The 25,262-nt window shown below is 35.9% G+C and overlaps 1 protein-coding gene across 6 annotated transcripts in view; it reads right to left on the bottom strand.

Annotated features, from left to right (window-relative positions):
• Nucleotides 1-25,262, bottom strand: part of ATP8B4 (ATPase phospholipid transporting 8B4 (putative)) — a 229,102-nt gene that overhangs the window by 77,771 nt on the left and 126,069 nt on the right. For all 6 annotated transcript variants that reach the window (XM_036442585.2, XM_036442537.1, XM_036442619.2 and 3 more), the window contains 5 exons: nucleotides 16,883-16,971; nucleotides 14,184-14,380; nucleotides 8,170-8,378; nucleotides 5,380-5,423; nucleotides 726-891 (listed from right to left, as the gene is read on the bottom strand). In XM_036442585.2, coding sequence (XP_036298478.1) covers nucleotides 726-891; nucleotides 5,380-5,423; nucleotides 8,170-8,378; nucleotides 14,184-14,380; nucleotides 16,883-16,971 — 705 coding nt within the window. The remainder of the gene's footprint in view (nucleotides 1-725; nucleotides 892-5,379; nucleotides 5,424-8,169; nucleotides 8,379-14,183; nucleotides 14,381-16,882; nucleotides 16,972-25,262) is intronic.

The raw sequence follows: 25,262 nt of genomic DNA, 5'->3' as shown, positions 1-25,262 counted from the left end.
TTGGGCTTGATTGGAATAAGAAGCTGATTCATTAACACCATTATCTACCCATCTCATCACTTTAATATCAAAGTGGCCCCGCTGATTTTGTTCTATTCTAGGAACTCTGAGCTTCTAAACAACCATCTTACTAAGTGTGAAGACTTGTTCATACTGAGGACTATATAAGAGCATTATTTTATCAGTATAAATCTACCCCCATTACTGGGAAAATTCATTGTGACAATATACCTGATGTCATCTGTATCTATTAAATGGGTATGTGAATAATTGAGAGATAACTGGATATCTGTATCTATTAAATGGGTATGTGAATAATTGAGAGATAATTTTTCTTTATAAATAAATATAAAGAAAAGCTAGTGTAGTAGATAAGCCCCTATGCAAAGTTGTATTTTTTAAAAATATATTTTATTGATTTTTTTACAGAGAGGAAGAGAGAGGGATAGAGAGTTAGAAACATCGATGAGAGAGAATCATGGATCAGCTGCCTCTTGCACACCCCCTGCTGGGGATGTTCTTGCAACCAAGGTACATGCCCTTGACCAGAATCGAACCTAGGACCTTTCAGTCTGCAGGCCAATGCTCTATCCACTGAACCAAACTGGTTTAGGCCAAAGTTGTATTTTTAATTAGAAAATCCTTCCAATTCCAAACGTTTTAAATAAAAATATCAGTTCTGATTTAAAAACCAAGGCTCACCACTTAGACACACTTTCACTTACCTGCACTGTTTTCCTCTGACATCACAGTGTGGCAGAGAGCGAGTAGCCTCAGGAATTCATGCACTTTGGTATCACCCAGTTTAATGGATTCCATCAGAGAGTGGTCAAAAAACTGAAATGTTTTATCTACTTGGGGGTTGACTGAGAAATCCACAGGCTTTTTTTTCTGTAGGGGAACAACAACAAAAAAGAACTAGAAACCTGGTTCCAACAATCATATTTTAAAATTCAAAAACATTTCCTCTAAGCATTTTTAGTGCTTATATGATTTTTCAGCATCAAACGTCTGGCACTAAAATGGCTTTCTGTTTCTTTACCGTTAAATACCGTCTTCTCATTTCAGAGCCATGCAGCAGATAGCGAGCTTTCCAAAAGCCTATGAGGGAAAATATCCAATGGCTGTAAAAATCCTCAAAAGCTTATTGCAACTCCAAAATACAAAGAAGCCTTGCAAACTGAGAGGTTTTTTTCCCCAAAATCTTACTTGATAGCAAAACCTGACCAGACTTGAACTCATTTTGATTGCAATATCTGACCTGGATTGATATGTATCTAGTTTTAGATTTTTTTAGCCTATTTAGTGTGAATTAATACCTTCTGATACAAAAATACTGTGTTTGACTATAGAATACTTTCTCAGATCTCATTCAGTCCCAATCGGCCGTACCCCAGCAGCAAGCTAACTGATCAAAGCATCTGCCCCTGGTGGTCAGTGCATGGCATAGTGAGCGGTTGAGCAGCCTTAGAATGTCATTAGCATATTATGCTTTGATTGGTTGTTTGGTTGTTCTGCTGTTTGGTCTATTTGCAAATTACCCTAAAATATAGGATATAGGAAAAGACCATATATAAGACACTCAATTAGTTGTGTTTATTTCAGAATCATAAAGACTTATTTAATCACTGATTATTTTTTCAATGTAATAAGTTTTGAACAAAATTTATTGGGGAGGCTTATTTCACTTAGCATAGTGCTCTCCAGTTTCATCCAAGCTGCTGCAAATAGTAGGAATTCCTTCTTTTTTTATAGCAGCATAGTATTCCATTGTGTAGATTTATCATAGTTTTCTAATCCACACATCTGCTGATGTGCATTTGAAGGAAAAATACTACATGATCTCACTCATTTATGGATAATAAAGAACATTATAACTTGATGAACAAAAAGATAGATACAGAGGCAGTAAAGCACCAAACAGACTTCAAATTACAGCGGGAAGGCTGGGGAGTTTTGGGGAGGGGGAAAGAGATCAACCAAAGGACTTGTATGCATGCATGTAAGCACAACCAATGGACACAAGACACTGGGGGCGTGGGATGAGGGCATGTGACAGGGGGTAGGGGAGGTTGGGGGAAGGTCTATGGGGAGGGGGAAATGAGTTATATACTACTATATGTAATACTTTAAACAATAAAAAAATTTAAAAATATTATTGGGGAGGAAAATGATTAACTCACTAATAAGAAGAAAAATACACACTAACCTTAGATATCCCTGAATATTCCCATATCCCCACCCCCCCAAAAGAAATTGTGACTCAAAAGATAATAGCCAAACTGTTATTCAAATATAAAGTCAACAGATGGTTTTGAGCAGATACTTCTTAATCCTCTTGAAACTGGATTAACTGGAAAAAACATGGGAAAGAGACTAGTTGGTGGTGAGCACCAAATCTCTCTAACTGAAGGACTAAGTCTAAAAGAAATAGAGAGATTAGCATAGCACAACAAAATATATATAGGGCATTAATAAAGATAAAAAGCAGAACTTATTGATTAAAAGGCAAGAAAAATATATAAAATAATAAATTCAAAAGCTGTACTTGGAAGTAGATAGTAGAAAAATTATGTAATACTTTCCTAAATATTACAGGAAATGTATATAGACACAAAGGATAACCTAAAATATTATAACAGAACTAAGAGAACACATACCCTAATGTAGGTGACCCATCACTTATTTTAAAAAGTTGGAGAATCAATAGTGTGTGTATGCAATTGTGTGCCATTATATGTACAATGAGATTTTTGTGATTGGAGTGCATGTAGGTTTGCCATCCCTGCTTGCTTAATTTTACTACTTGGCTGCCAATTCTTATCAATTTTATGGATATGTGCTATTTGTCTACTACTGTGTGTCTATAATTCACTGTAAAGCCTTTTGAAATGAGGCATAGTATAGGTCAAATGAACAAGCAAATAAAAAAAAAGAATAAATAAAATAACAAGTTTGAAAGTTTGGAATGCAAAGCAAAATCTAAGCCTGTGCTGCACACAGAGACACACCTAAAATAAAGTCATTCAGGAACATTGAAAATAAAAAGTGGACAAATGCAAATGAAAAGAAACCATAAGTCATTATCATAATAGCAAATAAGATTAAATTCAGGCCAAGAAGAATTAAATAAGTCAAAGAAGAGCACTTTTAATATTAAATTGTATAATTCATAATAAAAATATACCACTATAAACATTAATGCACTCCAAAATAGCAAAGCAAAACAAAAAGTTCAGGTTATATAGGAGCAAGAGAAAGATTATCAGAATACTTTAATTAACCTATTTAATCAAAAGAGATAATATAGATAAAAGATAAATAATGAAACATAAAACCTAAATAATATAATTAATAAGGCAGTACTAAATGACATTTAGCTAATTTTATACTTTGAAAACAGAATATACATATGCTTTCTTTTTACAAACCCTGGAACATTGATCATAATAAGCCACAAAGAAAACTCCAAAAAATTCCAAAAATGCAAATATATTCTTTTATTAAAAGTATAATCAAGTCAGAGGGGGAAAGCCCCTACCACTTGGACATTTTAAAACTCTTTCTTAAAAATAGATTGTTCAATATAAATATTCAAATAGACATGATAACGATAATTTCACAAACTACATACCCAAATCCATGTGGTAAAACTAAAGCAGTGTTCAGGGAAAATTAACAACCATAAATATTTGTATTTTTAAAAAGGAAGAATAAAAGCAAAATGTTAAACATCCGATTAAAAAATTGGGGGGAAACAACAAAAGAAAGTTAAGAAGTGATGAAAGAATGCATTAATAAAGATAAAAGCAGAACTTATTGATTAAAAAGCAATAATAAATAAATAAATAATAAATTCAAAAGCTGTACTTTATTTGGGAGAAAAGGGCAACTTTTTAAAATAATCAAGAAGGGGAAAAATAAGAAATGAGAAAAAATACTGTGTTTCCCCAAAAATAAGACATCTTCCAAAAATAAGACCTAGTGCATGGAAAGATAAGACAACCCCTGAAAACAAGACCTAGCGCAACTTTGGGAGAAAAAATTAATATAAGACACTGTCTTATTTTCGGGGAAACAGGGTAGTCACAGATAAAGAAGAAATTAATAGAATCATAATAGATCTTTTTGTTCAAGTCTTTGCAAATAAATCTGGAAATCCTTTTGAATTGGGGAATATTGTAGGAAAATATAATTTCCCAAACCATTTCAGAAGAGTTAGAAATTCTAAACAGATAAATACCATGGGAAAGAAAATATGATTATCAAAGGGTTACTACCTAAACACCACCAGGTCTACATGATTTTACAGGAATTTTATGAAAATTTTAAGACACAGAATATTTAAATTATCCTATGGAATATTAAATAGTGAAAAAAAAAATCCTTTCTAAAGCAAATATAACATTGGTAGCAAAGCAAACATTACCCCCAAAATGGACATGGAGGACTAACATGCCTTACAAATGCCAATGCATATATCTAAATAAAGCATTAGCAAACAGAATCTAGTAGTTTTCCAGATTCTGAAAAATAAAATTAACATAAGTGATATTTATTCTCAGAAACAATGAATAGATGATAATTCAATATAAAAGTGGGTAAAATATTATGAACCAGAAGTTCACAGTAAAGAAAATACAATAAGCTATTAAACATATGAGAAGATGTTCAACCTCATTCATAATAAGAGAAATTAAAATTTGAAACAATTTGATATACTGTGTCTTACATAGTCTGTCAATGATCAAAAACTCTGATACAACATAGTATTGGTATTTTTGTGGGAGAGTAAATTGGTATAAATTCTAAAAAGGGTAATCTGGCAATATTTATCAAGTTACAAATGCACATGCCTTTTGAGCTGGTAATTCATTTCTAAAAACAGAACTTGTTAGAATATAGGATCCACATGAAACAGCATAGGTACACACTGTCATTTTTGCTGCATTTTCTTTAATAACAAAATATTGAAAATACCCTGAATGTCCAAGTGTCTCTTTACATAAATTATAGAACAGCAATGTCAAAATACTATAAGTTATTAAAAAGAATAAGAAGTACTCTTTTTTTTTTTTTTTTTACTGATCAAGAAATATCTCCAAACTGCATTTCTGAGAAAGTTGAAAGAACAGGGTATATATCTACCTTAAAAAGTGGAGAAATACATTTGCTTGCATATATACAAATATTAGAATAAGGAAGTGGTAATTCTGGGGTTGGAAACCTGCATAAGAAGAAATTTTGAATTATATAAATATTTTAATATTATGTATCTCATCTGGTCATAGTAGAAATTAGACCTTTAGGAATTCATCATTTTAAAAGCATGCACAATCTGAAATTTAAAGTAAAAATGAAATTTTATCACCTCCACACCTTAGTTATGTCTGTCTTCTGACCCAGGTCATCATGTTCTTCACCTGCCAAACAAAAATTGAGAATTAAAACTAAATGAAATTGAAACTAGATTTAGACATTTAATCTTCAGGAATGCACTTATTAAAGTACCACTACTGGGTGGTATTTTGGGTTCAAAGGTAGACTTTTTAGGAGTATTTTCAAATTGTAACTTTAAACATGGCTATCTACAGAGATAGATACTCATGTTTGCCCAAGATAGAACTACCATGCTTTATGCATTTAAGCAAAATTTACAATTATGTATTTCTGATATTTCATCATTCTGGTATTACATTATCTATGATGTTTGTGAGATGCAAATTTTACCGTCTACTCTCCACTGTTGGGGAGTCCAAAATTATATTCAATACAGACCAATTGTTGTCAATACTAGAGCTTGTGAGTACATCTTTGTCTACCGTGGTTGAGGCCAGATACAACCGTGTATTATGAAGGTCAGACAAGCATGTAAACTTTAGCCACCTACTATATGTGCCAGACACTTAAAAATAACTTCTTAGGATAAAGCCAATATCTGATCATTATAGATATATTGTAAAATACTGGACATTTATAATAGAAATGTTTAGAAGTCCTGCCACCCAGAGAAAACCAATATTTGCAGAGTTGTTTTGAGGTTGATTATACTATAATAGAACCTAACCAAGCACCTCGGTTTAAATTTCAGACTCACCGTGCTTGTTCCAGTCCTTACCCCAGATACAATAACTCTAGTAAAGAATGAGAAAAAAACTGTTTCTTGGTGTAAAACAGCCCCCCCCCCCAAAGAAAGCTCACCTTTAGGGTTATGATCAGAGTGAAGGAAAATTAAAGAGGTCTAAGAAAAATAATAGTTCTGAGCCAGAAAAGAGACGATTTAAACAAATCAGAGTATAATGTCAAAAATTGGCAAGGCCTGGATCTATGGTATAAACAATACCAACATGTATGATAACAGGGAAAAGTTATTCTGAAACATAAATTAATATGGCATACAAATTAAGGGTCTAAAGATGTTGCTTAAATATTTCAGTTACTTTGCTGCATTTTATGAGGAAATTATAAGCTATTATGGGATTTATAAGTTGGAGATTTGCAAAGATCTTGGGATATTTACTCTGTGAATATCAAAGGCCTTCTCTAAAAATATTCCTGTGACAAACCACTCTACAAACAAATCTGGGTCCATATGACTGATGATATACTTAACATCGTTTCCTAGAAGTGATATTATTAATATTATTATATTATCAATAGGTGCCATGGCAAAATAATTCAAAAGTTCCCCCAAATCCAAAATACCTCGAATACTCTACAATTTTCCCATTTAAACTACTCTTTGGGTTAAGACAGTATTTAAAAAGTCTTTAAAATAATGTCCATAAAGCTTTTAAAGGAAAGGTTCTATTTTATTTACTAGCAATTATGATAGGGATATATGAAATGCACAATATAGCTGAGGCTTGTGGGAGTCCAGGTTAAAAACCATCTGGTCCACTCCATGGAAGTAGGGAGCATCAGAGGGGTGAAGGAAACCTTGGTGCCCCTGAGTTACAAGGCTGGGTTAAAAGAGGGAGGTTAAAAGGCAGGAGAGTATAAAAACCAACGTCTTGTGTTCTTAATTTTGTTTAAGGTCAAATCTTACTTTAAAATATTTAGGTTTTATTCACTAGCGCAAGGACAAATATTTTGGAGGATGTGAAGTTTCCTATCAGGAGACAATGGGAATTTATTCCTGTGTTTCTTGGATTTCCTTTACTTCCTGAGATTTCTGTATGGAGAAACTGGACTCTCAGAATCCAGTGAAATAAGATCAGGAGTCCAGGGGGACCCAACGGAAACCTTCTGCATAGTGTCCATGCTCTCAGCAGAAGGAATTGTCTGCTAATTGACCAAACTCTGGGTGAGAAAGATCACATATAAATAGAATGCTTGAAATTCAAATACAGAGCAGGTATCCTGACAAAGCTTACAAACAGGAACTGCATAATGATGAACTAGCTTGTTTGGCCCCTCAAAGTAGCTTTCTACAATGTGAATTCTCATGAATGAATAGTAAATTCTCACAAATACAGGCACTAACATCAATTCCAGAGCTGATGGGAAGGATGTATAGAATACTACCAAGAACTTGTCCTCTCTGGGATATGGACCTATTAAGTACCACAAAGCAGAATCACAGAGTTGGAACACTGAATGGAACTTCGGACAGTACCACATCTAAGCCCCTTCTTTACCCGTGAATGGTAAAAAATTCAGTTTCATCTAAATTATTCAACATTGCCTGGCTGGTGTGGCTTAGTTGGTTGAGCATCAGCCCATGCACCAGGAGGTCGCTGGTTCGATTCCCCGTCAGGGCACATGCCTGGGTGGCGGGCTCAACCCCCAGTAGGGTATGTGTAGGAGGCAGTTAATCAATGTTTCTTTCTCATTGATGTTTCTCTCTCTCTCTCTCTCTCTCTCTCTCTCTCTCTCTCTCTCTCTCTCTCTCTCTCTCTCCTTTTCTTTCTCTCTAAAAATCAATTTAAAAACATTTAAATTATTCAATTTAAAAAACATTTAAGTTATTGGATGAATATCTATTGATCCAGCTAATATTTAGTGAGTGTTTATTATGTGGTAAGCTCTGTTAGATGCCGGTGGCACCTGTATTAACAAGAAAGCAGTGATGGTTTAGAGTTCTTAATAAGAAACAATATATAGGCTTGCTCATTTTTTACAGCACCATTAATAATATAATTTTTAAAAAGGAACTGTTTCCCTTACCGTAGATTCTCCCATTAATGGAACATTTTTTAAAAGTCATGATGTTCTGTGTGAGGGTGCCCGTTTTGTCAGAGAAGACATATTCAATCTGGCCCAGCTCCTCGTTGAGCGTGGTTGTTCGAGCTGCAGCAGGTGTTGCTTTCCGAGAGTAATACATCTTCTGGTCCCAGTTTATAAAGTAACTATGTCCCAGACGAATTACTTCCACACTGTCATCCATTAACATAGGGGGAGAAGAAGAGTTGCTCCATTAATTTCAGAACATGCAAAGCTTTGCCAAAGTACAATAAGACGTCTGCCAAAGTCCTTGGAGTTTAGGAGAAATTGTGGATGCTCTTTCTATCCCTGGTGACCTTCAGAAGCATCTCAGCGGCACATAATTTTTTAAATATATTTTATTGTTTTTTTACAGAGAGGAAGGGAGAGAGATAGAGAGTTAGAAACATCGATGAGAGAGGAACTGATTCAGCTGCCTCCTGCACACCACCTACTGGGGATGTGCCCACAACCAAGATATATGCCCTTGACTGGAATCGAACCCGGGACCCTTCAGTCCGCAGGCCGATGCTCCATCCAGTGAGCCAAACCGGAGCCTATTTCCTTTTCTTTTCTTTTTTTTAAATATATATTTTATTGATTTTTCACAGAGAGGAAGAGAGAGGGATAGAGAGTTAGAAACATTAATGAGAGAGAAACATCCATCAGCTGCCTCCTGCACACCCCCCACTGGGGATGCGCCCACAACCAAGGTACATGCCCTTGACCAGAATTGAACCTGAGACCCTTCAGTCTGCAGGTCGATGCTCTATCCTAGGGGTGTCGAACTCAATCAGAGAAGGGGCAAAATCTAAAATCCAGCCTAAATCGCGGGCCGAATGGTTTACTGAACAGTCATAAACTGTCATTGTGATGGAAACGCAGCGGAGTGCAGTGATGACAGCGCGGTGCGGGCCACATTGCAAGGCCTGGCGGGACGAATTTGGCCCGAGGGCCTAGTGTTTGACACATGTGCTCTATCCACTGAGCCAAACCGGTTTTGGCAAGAACCTATCTTAAACCTTCCTAAGTTGTTTCCTTACAGCCCCAGGAGACAATATGCCAACTTTACATAAAACCTTAGGGGACGGCTCATGGTTCTCTATTTATATTAAACAGGCCCAGTGGAGATTTCTTGTGTTACATATTAGTTGGCATTTCTCCTATATCTTAGGAGAAAATATTATTAAAGATGTTTGTCAGGTGTTTGATCTGAAGTAGTATGTCTTTGAGGACTCTCTCTCCAATACTTTCTTTGATGTGGCTTCACTTTGCCAAAAGATGTGGAAAGAATCTCTGTGAAGCATAGAGAAAGCCATGATAGATACTGAGTGGAAACAAGAGGGTGTTGTCATATTATTCTGCCTATTTACCAGGACAAGAGCATTGTCTTACAATCTAGCGGTGATTTATGACTTTCCAACTGTGGAAATGAAATTTCTGTAGCCCAAGGTATGAACTTTCTCAACCTTTATCATATATAAGGCCAAATCATTTTCTAAAAAGGTTATGATAATGTAAGTTTCTACCATTAGATTATTGAAAATTATCTTTCATTGGGTGCTAAGTCAAATTCATCTAATTGCTTTTTACTGCATTTCTTTTCAGTAAATATTTAAACATTTGTTTCAGATTTTATTGGCCAGTTGTTTTCTTCTAGGAATTACCTAATTGTGTTATCTATTTTATTTTCCTATTGAGATGTTAGTGTATTTAGCTATTTGTTAAGAAACATGTATTTTCATATACAGACATTATGCAAATATGCTACCAAATACATCATTTGTCTTTTAATTCTGACTCCACTGTTTTTAACATACAGAAGTTTTCTCTTGTTTGTATATTTGTATCTCTCTCTCCCTCTCCCTTCCTCTCTGGAATTGATAATATATATATATATATATATATATATATATATATATATATATATATTAGTTTAGTCTTATTTTTTTCACATATGTTCACACCATAGCTTGATAACTTGTTCATTGACATTATATATTTTACTGATAATTTTTAAAATTATTATTGACTTAATGAAAACTTTTTAAAATTAAAAGCATTTGGATTTTCTAGAATTGTAATCACATTGTCTAAGCTCTTCCTTCCTAATAGATTTATTTCAGTTTTAGTTTCATCTCTCATTTTGTTTAGTGATATTTCAGTTGCATGTCTTAGTACATTAATAAAGACATCCAGAACAGAACAAAATAGTAATGGTCATAGCAAGAACCTGTAGCTCATTTCTGATCTTAATGGGAATTAAGCCTTTGTTTTCTCAGCGGTAAAGTGAGAAAGTTCACAGAAGCCTGTTATATTACCTCTAAACATTCATCTCCTTGAAGACAAAAGAGGACATGCAGGGCATTAAATTCTATGCTTCTAGCTCTGTCACTGCATGACATATCTACATTTTCTCCCCCAAAGTGGTATGATATTAATTCATTTTATAACTATTTAAATGGTAACACTTTCTTTCACCCAAACTAAAAATCACATTATGATTCTTAGAATCATATGATAAAAAAATAAATGTCATACTCTGCATGTATTTATTCATATGTTTTTCTGTTATGGCTTACTATTCTGTATCCACCACCACTACAGCACCACCACCACCCATACACACTTCTTATAAGTTCCTTAATAACTGTTCTAATTCGGCTTTGTTTTCCTTATTCTGTCACTCAGAAAGCATTAGTGCATATGGATCAGACACAGCGCCGTACCTGTCATTGGCAGTCAGTCAGGATTACATGAATGAATCCTGACTAATCATTCATTTCATTAATAAGGACATTAACAGAAGTTAAGTGACTTACTCCAGGTCACATAAATAATTAACCACAGAGCCAAAACTAGAATTCAGGCATTTTGTAAGGCCAGTGCAGACCTGGCCTTAAAAATGCCATAAGGCCTAAGCAGTTTGGCTCAGTGGATAGAGTGTCGGCCTGCAGACTAAAAGGTCCTATGTTTGATTCTGGTCAAGGGCATGTACCTTGGTTGCAGGCACATCCCCACTAGTAGGTATGAAAGAGGCAGCTGATCGATGTTTCTCTCTCATTGATGTTTCTATCTCTCTCCCTTCCTCTCTGTAAAAAAATCAATAAGATTTTTAAGACCAACATTATGCAAGTAACTGCACAGATCACTTGAAGCTTTCATTTATTTAAAAGTAAAGTATCTCCCTGAAAACTTAAGGCAAAAAAAAAAATTAATGGAACAGAATTTGATCCTTCTGTGTTACAGTACAAACCAATGGAAATACTCTAAATTAACTTGAATTCTTAGACCTTAAAATAGTCTCTTGAGAGAAAGCGCATCCTTTTTGTTGAGAAAACAGGATTTAAGAGAGTCACAGTGGAACATTCATCCTTTTGTTTTATGATGGAGAAAGGAGGCAAATATTCAAAGTTAGCATGATCAAGCCACTTAGTGTCCTCTGCCTTCATGCTCAAAGAACAGGCTAATGATTCTCCCTATTCAGTGGCTAAACAAGCAACATGGAAAGGAGTTCCTATTGCTTTGGAAAAAACACTCAGAAGCTAATTCCTTTGGAATACCACAGTTGCTTTTTTTGAGTTGGTATATATAAGAAACCATAGCTGGGTATGTTTAACACTACAGATAAACAAACTGACAGCATAGAAATATCTTACCACAATCAACCTCCTTTGCTCACGTGGAATTGTTAACCATTCAAAGTAAATTCTGCACTATTACTTTAAAGTGACATATGGCACTAATTTATCCTTGGTAGCAATTCAAAAGCCAAAGGGAAGCTTCTGGTGAAGGCCTTTATCCCTCCAAACAGAAATATCTGGGAGTTCTCTTTTTCTAGGTCTCAGCCTGTAAGACTGAGCAAATTCCTCAGAATGCTTCCCGACCCCAAGTTCAAATCAGAATCGCTGTTCCTATTTAGTGAAAGCAAAGCTTACATTTATCCTCATCAATACTGTGCCTTACCAACAGACAAGGATTCCAGCCTCTTTTTAATTCTTGATTTCTTCACTGATGATTAAATCACACACAGCTTGGGCATAGAGGAGAAAACACTGTGCCAAGTGTCAGAAGACTTAGATTTGGATCTTGGTTCTAACCAACACCATGACCCTGAGTGAATAATCTCATTTTTGAAAAATGTTCAGCAATAACTACCTCCTAAGAGTGTTAGAAGACATAAATGTAGGTGAAAATACTTTATATAAAATATAAAATGCTATCTAAAAAGGTAAAGCGGTATTATTTGGAGCAGAAAGACAGGAATCTATTATTTTAATCCCCTCATTTTACTTAGTAGCACATATTTGATAGGCAAACTGAGGCACAGAGAGGTCAAGTGCTTTTTCCAAGGTCACACAGCTATTGGTGGCAGTGCCGTGACCAGAACCTGGGTTTGGATGATTCCAAACAGATTTTCTTTCCACCACTACAGAGGGCACAGTAGAAGGAAAAGGAACGCTAACCTGGGAATCTAACACACACACACACACACACACACACACACACACACACCAACCTTTCAAATCATTAAATGAAAAATGTCAATGCACTTCAAAGAAAGAATGTATATTAGAATATACTTCTTCCTTCATGAGGTCATATAAAACTGCACACTTACTGGTGGTAAGCCACTATGAGCATTTATTATTCATTTAGGACATAAAAGGAAAGCTATAAAAGCTCATCATAGCTGTTCTGGCAAAAAGCAGGATTTACTACAGACTTTATAATTGGATACAAGCTTGAGAAGTCCTCAGAATCAAAAGATGAGCCAGTAGGACACAGTTTACATAGAGCCCACTCTGACCACAGTTCCAAAAGGCTCAAAGCAATTTGTGGTACTATGGCCACATGCCACTACTTCAAGTCAATTTCCCACAACTTGACATTTCAGTCCCCTGACCGCTATCCAAAACAAGGGCGGATTTTGTGCATTAAATGTCCCTTGCTTCATCATAGCTAGAATATTGGAAAGAGAGAAAAAGAAGCTCATAAAAATTAGTGGAGATTTAGAGCTGGTGATTTTGAGTATTGTTAAAATACTGGTGATGAGGAAAGTCAAACAATCAACTCTCCTCTTGGCTCCAGCCTCTCTAGGACTGTCTGGCTCAGTCTTGGTAGAATTAGGATCATGAATGTCTCATGTACAGGCTTTGGGTCAACTTATCAAACACACACACACTCAAAATCACATATATATCTATATCTATCTAGATATGAGTGTGTGTGTGTGTGTGTGTGTGTGTGTGTGTGTATCTATCAAGAGAGATCATTTTAGCTTTAGAAATGACAGATCAAGTTGTAGTGGAAGTTATAAATCATGCTTCTATCTAACAATGGTTAAGCACCACCAACTATACTTCAACTGCTTCATGTACTCACTTCTAGTTACAAACAGCAATAGGGAAAATGAATATTCATTAAGCTCTTATAATGTGTCAGTATCATTCCAAGATCATTACATGTTTGCTTACTCCTCAGACAATCCTATTATTTTTCTCTATTTTTATAATGAGAAAACTGAAGCACTGAAAGGCAAGTCAACTTGCCCAATTTACAGAGCTAGTGAGTATAGAATAGAATCTGAATGTAGGAGGTATCTGAGTCAGACTAGTGGCAGGGAGGCACCATCACCATAGATCTCCCCAAACAGTATTTTATTCCTTACCTAACATCAACCCAATTCTATTCAATCAGATTGCATGAGGTTATATTATTGTCCATATATTCCAAAGAAAAAAGATTCGTGAGAAAACGAATCAAATGAAGAAAATAAAATGCATGCATTATAATTTGGAAATGTAAAAGTTAAACAGATTAACCAGCTTAGTTGCTTCATTTGTAACAGATGTGGCAGATCATAAACAGAACAAGACATCTATCTCACTGTTGTAATTTTAAAACAAACAAAAGTGATTACGAAAACAAAGGCTTTTGGTGAAATGGCTTCCCTAAAGTATAAACTCTCATCTTACCTCACATATAATGAAATGGGTACAACTGTATTGAGAATAATAATATAGGACCAGAATGTTAAGAATCCTGAAAACACAAAGTTCTTCTCTTCTTTATTCCAGAAAAGGAAACTTCTGAATTGGGTCCCAACTTGGTTCTCCCAGATTGAATTTCCTATGGCAAGAATAATTCCCAAGCATATGAGAAACCCAAATATCTGAAATGAGAATAGGAGACTGGTTAACATTGCCTTGAATTCAAAATTACTCATATCAATGCAATCTAATTACGCACCTAATGTCAAGAAATTGTCCTTTGAAAAGCAGGTTATACAAAGTTCTTATTACTTATCATTATTCATGGGAGTAAAATTTAATATTATTATGTAGGGAACTCAGCTAAATATTTTACATAAATTTCTTCAATTCTCCCATTGACTCTGTAACAATCATTTCCACACTTTCTGGCCAAAAACTAAAACCAAAAATACAATAAAAGCACAGAAAATTATATATCTTGTCCACAGTCACAAAGCTATTAATTTTAATTCTTTGATTCATAATGAGCACATATATTTAAGTGGCTTAAGTAAAGAAGCTCATACATCTTGATGTGCTCAAGCCAACCCCAGTTTATATCTACTAGGAATAGAGTTCCTTCCTTCCCCCTTCAAAAGTATCATGTTTAAATAAGTTATATAATCACCGTGCACAAAAGCAAAAGGAAAAAAAAATTAATGATAACTGTCCTAGACTGAGCAAATCTTTTGGTCACAGTTCTAGCTATACAATACTTACCTAAGGTCAATAAGAAAGATAAGGATTAATTAAAAGATTTAATGACATATATACTTTCCTTTTGAAATAAGAAAAAAAGGTAGGATGCAACCTAAAAATTAACTGACTCTTACATTGTGATTAGTGTCAATATTAGCAAAGCAGACATTTTGGAGGTATAGCAAACAGAAATACAGCGAAGTCAGCTACTTGTGAGCCCAAAATTCCAGCTTTAAACAGGAAGAACACAACATCAGTGAACAAGGTAAGACCTGAGCTGAACTTGGCGTTCAGGTGACTTTCCCTGCTACATACACTGTTAGGAGCAGAGATCAGCCACTGCAGAGGGAGGAGTGGGACTAAAGAATAGGAATGCATTTCCCTCCGATTTCCTTTCTCCTCCATGAAAGAATATTCAGATGTTCTAGAACTGCTTTCTTTTCTTTTCTTTTTCTCTCAAAAAAAAAAAGATACCCACATTAAGAAAATAAAGTCTTGGGGAAGGCAATTTAAAGTACATTAGAAAACCATGTATTAGAGAAAAGTAGAATTATGAGTCCCTGTAATCTACCAGTGTGGTACCTGTACCATACAGTATCCTCTTTCTTTCAATGGCTAATACTACAAATTAATTTAATTGAATTACTGTAAGAACATTAAAATTGGCGATAGTTAGCATTAAATGCCTGACTTTAAGGACAGGCTCGGCTTCTAATACCCCAGTGGATCATCCAATTGTCTAGTACAAAAAGCTGGAACAGTCCTTATCTCACAACCCAGTAATTTTACTGTGGTGGATACGTATATAATCCCCATACAAACCCTAGGAGTGAGCTCAGGGTTATTTAAGTTGGAAATTCTAGGAGGAACACAGACTCATTCTGGGCAGGTCCCTTGACCCAGGGATTCAGCCCCAAGAGGAGAGGAGAAAAGTCCAGGTCTGAGGATAATACTGAAAGTAAAACAGAGCCTGGACAATATTTGTGTCCAAATAAAAGTGTTTCCGTTTTTCCTTATTCAGAATCTCACCATTACATATCAGTTAAGCAAATAATTAGTTGTAAGTCTGTGATGGGGCAGATGGGGGAACATGGTTCAAAGTTACTGTCTTCATATTTCAAGGTCAATGTCCTGAAACTTAACCCCTTCATAAGGAGGCAAAGCAATATTACATGAAAAATCAGATCCACAGCCTAAGGCAGCATGATACTAACTAAAAAAAAAAAAGATAGGATATAAGAAATAGCTGGTATATTTTTTAGTAAGTGGGTGGTAGAGAAATCATTTTTAAAAAATTCAGAGGAAAAATAATATTCAGATGAAAGAGATAACCATGAGCTAGGAGGTTTAGAAGGCTTTATGAAGCAGAACTGTGACTTAGGCCTCAGAGAATTCATAAGTAGAATCTGCTACATGATTATCAGGGCTCAGTGCAAACTGAAAACACGTGACACCTCCCCTTGTTCAAAATTTATTAATAATTTCTTTTTTTAAAAAAATACACCTACATAGTGACAGCAGATCAATAACAAACATGAGGCCTTTCAGAGTGGGGACTCTGTACAAATGAACAGGTCACACCCTCATGAAGTTGGCCCTGTCCATAAGCTATGTTGAGAGGATTTGAGCAAAAGTAAGACAACAGAAAGACCAAACTACCTTAAAAATTATGTTTTGTTCCTCAAAACAAATATTTAGGATATGGAGAATTTGCAAGACCATGAAGCTCCATAAACACTAACCCACTTCTTATAAGAAACTCTTCCAATGGTCAAGAACTCATAATCTGGAAAGTAAAGGGCTATATAACTGAGCCCAGAATGCAGAATCCCCAATACACACTACACAAGCAGAATGTAGACTTTTGAAACAATTCCCAGCAAAGAAATATATAAATATAACAATGACTAGTGATATTGCCTACTTTTGTTATAGTAACTTACCCATAATACTAGAGTATTCATCAATCTATCAATGCTTGTCCTTTTAAACTTTGTCTTACCACTGTTCTGCATTAGTTTAGTGTCAGGACCTGCAAGAAAAACGTTTTTAATAACAACTGTGAAATGATTAGATGGTGATGATGATGATGATAGGGAGAAGGAAGAGGAATTCCTACTCATGTCAAATATACCTGAAAATAAAAGAATATTTTTTTAAATAATGTAACTTTTTGTAAGAGCAATAAGAGCCATTATCAAGCTGTATTTGATTCTCAACTGGTGGCTTAACAACAACTCTGAAAACTATAATATAAGAGAGTTGGTTTCCTTAGCACAAAATAAATCCAGAGAGAACTTGTAGCTGAAAGATTTAAGAAATGCTATTTTTTCAAAATCTGTGTACAAATATCTTTGTAGTTTGGAGCAGTTAAAAATAATTAAGTCAATCAAAGTGATGAATAATTTGAACCCTTTGCACTCCAAACCATTCTGGACATTGGCTACCAGCTACTCGAGGCTACTTTGCGGGGAAACGTGCATTTACAGACCCTCGTAGTATTTAGTATAATTTTGGAACCAAGTAACGTATTATAATGATATTGGACTTATATGAATTGGGTGACATCGAGGAATGTATATTTGCAAAAAAAAATATTTTATTGTTTATAATTTTGTACAGTATGATAAGTTTTGAAGCACTCCCCAATATGCATTGCAGGCTGATTAGTGCATGTTTGACAGTAATAAGTGGTTTGACGCCTGCCACCAGGTGTTTTCCTGTTAGAACACACAATGCAGTCCCGTTTTCTTTGTCCCACATCAGGAATATGTAGTTTATTGTTTAATCTATTGTCCGCAGAAGATGTGGATGGACGCGTTCTCGATAACGAAAATCGCCCTTTAATTGGTCAACGAGTGTCTTGACAAACTTGTGGTGTGTCATTGGCATTTCATTACTTGTTTGTTTTTCGATGCGATACATTATGTATGAGTTTATCACACACATTTCCAACCCCCCAAAAAATAACTTCCTCCACCATTTAAGCGATTTAGAGAGGAAACAATACATTGAAGCGTATTGATCTGCACGATCCACACCACCCATATTTGCCGTATATTCTAACAGCATTTCAGGCTTACTGACTGTTACGATATGTCCACCGCGTAATGTTCTCTGGGTAGATTGTAGGTTTGTGTTATAATAATTGGTGAGCATGGTAATAATTCTTTTATCTTTCCACGCAAGAAGCATAGTATTATTCTTTCTGTATGCAACTGTTTTATTGGTTGAAAATTTTGGTTTTTTTATTTGTGTCGGTACGCCTTTTCGATTTATCTTTATAGTGCCAGTAAGATGACAATTCATCTTTAGCAGTTCTTCCGCTAAAAGGATGCTGGTATAGTACCTGTCGGTGAACATGTGGTATCCTTTTGCATCAGGAACTCTTTCTAATAATTTCTTGAATAAATGTAGCGGAATCCTGGTACTTACTGGAAGATCCGGCCGGGATATATTATCAGAGGTTATGCTGCCATAGTATGGAAGTATTGTAAATAAGTATCCCGTTCTTGAGTCCGCCAGCGCATATATGCGTATACCCCACTTTGTTGGCTTGTTGGGATTATACGTAATAAATGCTATTCTGCCTTTGAACTTTACAACAGATTCATCCACAGCGACTGCTTTATATGGTGTGAAATACTGTCTAAATTTGCTATCTATATATTCTAAATAGTTGCTAACTTTCTGAATGCGAGTTCTTATCGTTGCATTTCCTTGCGTGGGTTTGTTCAAATGTAACATCCAAAATATCTGCATAAATCTGGACCTGGTAAATGTTTCCGGGGGAAAAAAAAAAAGGGATTCTACTATTGGCAGCAGTAGACCAGTATTCTTGCATGTTGGGAAGTTGAATCAATCCCATATTCAGGATGACAGCGATAAATGCTAAAAATTCTTCTTTGGTAATATTGTACCACTTGTGCCAAGTTGACTTTCGGGAAAGCTGTTTCTTTTCAATTTCTTCTTTGGCATAATTTTTTGTCTCTTTTATTATGCTGTCTACTAATTCTTCAGTAAAATATAATGTGAAATAGTCTATGGGCTCTTTTATGTTACTCGGGACTTGTGGTCCGGCTATTTCTTCGTGTAAATCAAAATTTATCATGGCTGGAGGAACATCTGATTCGGTAACATCTTCCCACTCTTCACTTGATGATACGTTGTCATGTTGCCGTGTGTTTTCTTCCGTACTACTATTATCGCTTTCGCTATCTATGCGAACAATTCGTCGCCTTCTAGGTTGAATGATATCACTATCATTGCTGTCGTTTTGTTCTACAGTTAGTCTTTCTAACGTGTCTGTATAGAGGTCTATCTGGAGCTCATCTTCACTACTACTTGTGTCATGAGACTCATTCGTGGTTGGACGCTTTGCCATTGTTCTAATAAAAAATATGAATAAATGCATGGGTTGAAAATTTCTAATTGTTATTACTAACTGACAAGATGATATTTACCAAAATAGCTTTCACCAAACAATTTATTCACTAAGAAAAGAATCACTTTTCCGATTTTCTCACTCGTTAGATCTATGTGCACTGCTCGAAGCTTCAAACCAAAATGAGCTCAGCTTTGAAAATCTTTTCCTCCAGATGTAGACTTATTTATTTGTAATTATATATCTCACTATACAGTGCGCGCTATGTTCGAAAAACTGACCTTTCTTCTACAAACTCCCCTTACCATTCTTTTCAAGTGGCGTCACGAAGTGCTCGGACCGTCGTGAGCACGCATCTCACGTTCTCGTCCGACACAAAACCCGCTGACATTTCTTGTATATTTCTTAGTAATTTTACAATATTTTGATTTAATTTCTTGTGCCATTTCAAGATAAAACTTCAGGGAAACATGCATGTCTCAAAAAGTTGCGTTGAAATAACTCAATTCCCCGTAATCACTAATAAACTGCAATGTCCCCTGAGAGGGGACATCCGAGTGATATGCTAGAATTCTGATGTCCCCTGAGAGTGGACAGCGGAGTGCAAAGGGTGAAAATGTTATAAAGAATCTATATATATAAAAGCCTAAGAAGCTGAAACAACCAGAATGAAAGGTCATTATGAAGCGCACTGGCCAACAAGGGGCAGACACTCAATGTAGGAGCTGCCACCTGATGGTCAGTGCACTCCCACAGCCAACCTCCCCCCAGCAGCTAACCTCCCATTGTCCCTCCCCCCTTCCAGCTGGCCAACCTCCCTCGATCACTTCCCCTGACCCCCAGGTTGGGATGGGGAATTGGGGTGGGTGGTAGCAGACAGAGCCTCTTTTTCAGGGGGGCTAAGGGACAGCTCCCTCCTTGGGGCCAGTGGCCAACCTCTTGTGCCCCATCCCTCCTGTGAGCCAGCAGGCCCTGATTGGCCTGCTACCCACCCACCATGGTGGCAAGGGAAGGAGGAGGGAGGGAGGTGGGGAACGGCATGGTGGAGGGGCACCAACTATGGCAGCAACAGCCAGCAGCCATTCCTTCTGCGCCTAACCTGGCAACCGTTGCCTTCTCTCTGGCCCAACGCTGATCAGCCTGGCCCCGATTGGCCCTGATCGCTGGCCAGATCTAGGGACCCCACGCATGCACAAATTTCATGCACCAAGCCTCTAGTGTAATAATAAATATAATTCAGAACACTAACATAAAAAATGAAAAGTTAAAATAAGAAATAAAATTCTGAATCTATTTCCCAAAAAGATTTGAGATGCCTTTAACAGAGAAACTAGAATAACTACAAACCATGCATCTATATAATAAAAATTCAGTGGTCATAACACCATAATGACCAAAGACTGGTCACCAGGAGGCTGCGTGCAGGTGGGTGGGGCTGCGAGCAAGGCGAGGCACGTGTGGGTGGGCAGAGCCATGCAATTTCATGCACTGGACTTCTAGTGAGAAGATAATTTAAATCTTTACTGCGTATTACATATTGTGTATATAATATGTACTTTATGTTACGGCAAGAATTGTTTTAATCTTGCATTAGATTAATTTCAGGTAAATGCAATACATTATCTCATGATACAAAGTGCCTTGTTCAAGGAATTCTAAAATTATTATTAACTGTCTTAGAAGTAGATTATTAGGTAATTAACAAAGGAGAATATTAGACTATATTTCTAAAGAGATTGCTTGTGGGCAAAAAAGATGCTAAATAGAAGTGATTAAATTTTTTTCCTCTCCACATAATCTTCCCTCAGATTATTTTCAATTCATGAAGCCATTTAATATAGGAGAGGAAGAGAAATAAAAGAAAGGATGAGATGCACACATAAAATTTACTCCATTTCAAAAGTCAGGGTAAAATGAGCAACCCTTAAAGACTTTTACTTACTAGGTGTAGTGGTTAATAATGAGGATTTTTTTCAATGGATGAAGTTACACATATGTTGATATATATATGTGATTTGATATGTATGCTATTTTGTTGTATTGACAACACGCTTCAAAACTTTATATGTCAAATTTTCTGAAGGTGTTAACATAAAAGATATTTTTATGCTTAAAAGTGTCAAATTCTGTGCCAAAAAAGAAAGCATTTGAGGGAAGTTTTAATTTATTAGTTTATTTTTAAGAAAAGTGCTGCTGAATACTTAGGGAAGCTTATGGTGAACATGCTCCATCTCAAGATACTTGTAAACACTGGTTTAAATGCTTTAAAGACAAAGATCTTCCAGGTCAACAGAAAAAGTTTGAAGACCAACTATTACAAGCACATTATTAGATGAAGATGCATGTCAAACTCAAAAACAACTTGCAGAAAGATTAAACACTGCTCAGCAAACCATTTCCAATCATTTACAAGCAATGGGAAAGGTTTTAAAGGAAGAAAAATGGGTGCCACACCAACTAAACAAAAAACAAATGGAAAACCAAAAAGTCATCAGTAAAATGTTGCTTCAATGGCACAAAAAAAAAATTTTTTTTATTGAATTATGACTGGCGATGAAAAGTGGATTTATTTTGAGAACCCCAAATGCACAAAATCAAAGGTTGATCCATATCAACCATCAACACTGACTATAAGGCCAAATGGCTTTGGAAAGAAGACAATGTTCTGTATTTGGTGGGAACAGGAAGGGGTAGTGTATTATGAGCTTCTAAAATCAGGTGAACCATTAATTCTCATCGCTATTGACAACAAATAATTAATTTGAGCCACTCTTCGATCGTAAAATGACCAGAATGGGCCATAAGACATGGCAAAGTAATTTTGCTTCATGATAACTCATCATCACACACTTCAAAACCAGTTAAAGACACATTAGAAGATCTTGTCTGGGAAGTATTAACCCACCCACCATATTCACCAGACCTTGCTCCTTCAGATTACCACTTGTTGCAATTGATGGCACACACACACTTTCTGAGCAGCACTTCAAACATACAAAGAATTAGAAAATGGGGTCTCTGAATGGTTTCCCTCAAAACAAGAAAAGTTCTATTGAGACAGATCTACAAATTAACTGAAAGATGGGGAAAATATGTAGCTAGCAATAGACATTACTTTGAATAAAGCACTTTTGATGTATCTCTTGAAATTATCATGTTTTCTTTTATCATAAAATCTGCATTATTAACCACTACACCTAACTAATACTTTGAAGAGAAATTGAAGCAAAGATTAGGTCTCAGAACAATTCACTGTCTTGAGTTGAAACTTGTACCTCAGTGCCTTTTTCCCAGCCACTTCTGTGTAAAGGAAGCCACCCACACTTTCTCAAATCATTTATTAAAATTATGTGGACAATGAGGGTGGGAAATATTTCTTTTATATTAAAGATCTCTGTGGAGAGCGGCTCCCAGATGACTAAGTGATATAGGCTGCAGAGAGTAAACAAAGCTTGATCAGGTGCATGTAATTTAGTAGATTCAAAACCCATGAGAATGTTATAAACATCTTGACCACGCCCTTACTTTGCCTCGTGGAATCTGGCTATAAAACAAAGACTCGACTTGCAAGCTGTGGCACTGTCTCTCTAATCAAAGGTCAGCATTCCACCTAGCTCCAGCTTTATTCTCTTGTCTGTCTTTTGTAATCCTTCACTGCCTTCCCTCAAGTTCATCCATGGCTGTGCTGTTGCCGCACAGATCACAAAAAGCAAATAAAGTTTGTGATTGCTAAAAGCTGAAATATTAACAGCTGTGTGCTAAAATTTACATTTCTTAGACATACATGCACACCAGACTAGCAAAGAATCTATTTAATGTATTTCTAAGCATTTATTTAAATATTAGAGGCCTAGTGCATGATTCGTGCACTAGTGAAGAGCATGGCCTGTGGGCATTGGCTTGCTATGGGAGCACCAATCATCCCAGTCAGCCAAGCGGCTGTGGACCTGCCCTCTGAGCAGCTCCTGCTATGGGAATGCCGCTCATTCAGGTCATCCAAGTGGCATTCCCATTGTGGGAGCACACTGATCACGCTCCTGCATTGAGCGTCTGCCCCTGGTGGTCAGTGCACATCATAGTGACTTATCGACCGGTCACACTGGTCATTCTACCATTCGGTCACTGGGTTTTTATATATATAGATATCTACAGCACAGAGGTTGATATAAACATATTTTCTTGTCTTCAAAGGTACATCTCTTGAAAGACGTTTCTATACTCAACAGTCCTTGTTTCCTTATCTCTTACTCATTACCCAGTCTAGTTTCTAGGCCAATCACACCACTCAATAGATCTAGTGCTATCATCAATATTTTTATGCCTTTTTGACCTCTCAGCAGCCTTTGGCTGTTGTCTATTCCATCTTTTTGAAACACAGATTGTTACAATGTTCTCCTGATTTTCCTCCTACCTCTTTGGTAGCTCCTTATTTGTGTTCCATGATGACCACCACTCTCTACTCAGCCATGAAATACTGGGATTCATTAAGCTTGTAGAGGCCATCTTCTCTATGTTTTTAGTCAACCTTCCCTGGGAAATCTCACTTAAGACCACAACTCCAATTATTATTTATAGACCAAATGTATATCTCCAATTCAAATTGCTCCTAAGCTCTAAAAACTCATATATTTAAATCCCGATAGATAATTGCTTATACAATTATCTTTCTTAGGCTTCTCAAGTGGCCTTTGTCCAGCCAACTTGTAATCACTAGGCATATGTCCATTTCTATACTGCATGGTCTCCATGCTCCAAATTTCCTCACCTTAGCAAAGGGCACCAATTCTCATCCTGTTGTGAAAGCTGACAGAAATCTAGGTGTCTAATCTAGCTCCATGATTAATATTCTAACCCAAAGTAACTTTGTCTCCCTAAATCTACTCTTCCCCCAACTTTAATCAATATTTTTCCTCATTCCCTAAAACAATCAGATATTTTTCTGGAATCTGCTATTTATCACCTTTGCAAGCACTGTATTTAAGAGTGAACTTTTGAAATTTAATACATAAACACAGATCATCAGTTTGTAAACTTGCAGTGGCTTCCCAATGTTCTTAGGATAAAGACCAAAATCCTGGAGATGGACCAAAGGGTCCTACATGGTCCAACCCTCACGCATGTCTCTAGGCACTCATTCATCTCTAGCCTCCTTGCTCTCTATGCTCCACACTGGCCTGCTTAGGTTTTATTTTTAACCTCACCATCTTCATGCCTGCAATAGGTTCTTTACTTATAATGTGACTTTTAGTGAATTTACTCTTTCCTTTCATATTCTTGCATTATATACTTTTGTGAATCCATATTCTTTTTCTTCAGAGTACTCATCTCCATTTGGATTCTATAGTTAAGACTACAATTGTTTGACATTAAAGTATCTGTCTCCTATCAGACCCAAAACCACCTGAGTGAAGGAACTATATTTGTTTTAGTCACATTCTTAATCACAAATGAATAATTAGTATAGTGCCTGACACATAGTAGGCACTCAATAAATAATTATTTAATGAACTGGTTTATTAAGCACCTACTATGTGGTAGGCAATATACATATGTGCTCTTCATCTATTTTCTCAGCTAATGCTTAAAATAAATTAGTTATTAAAATAAATTATTTATTAAAAGCCAACAAATTAGTTATTCGTAGTTTACTAATAATGAACCTGAGGTTTAAATAATTTAAGTAACTTGCCTAGGATTTCTCTTCTAACAGGTGTCAGAGCTAGAATTTGAATCCAGATTTAGCTAAATCTTAATCTCTTGCTCTTGAACACTATTTTAAAAATTATATGAAATATTCCATTAACTCATTACTTCACTGGCTCATTTAATCAATGTGTATTTAAGACAATGACTCATTCAAGTCCAAACAGGAAATAGATGACACATTGAACAAGAATAATTAGAGAAAGGTTTATTTATAAAGGGACTATACAAAAGTG

Source organism: Pipistrellus kuhlii, unplaced genomic scaffold (assembly GCF_014108245.1).
Source record: "Pipistrellus kuhlii isolate mPipKuh1 unplaced genomic scaffold, mPipKuh1.p scaffold_m20_p_1, whole genome shotgun sequence".
Classification (NCBI taxonomy): Eukaryota; Metazoa; Chordata; class Mammalia; order Chiroptera; family Vespertilionidae; genus Pipistrellus; species Pipistrellus kuhlii.
This window is presented reverse-complemented; position numbering and strand designations above follow the sequence as displayed.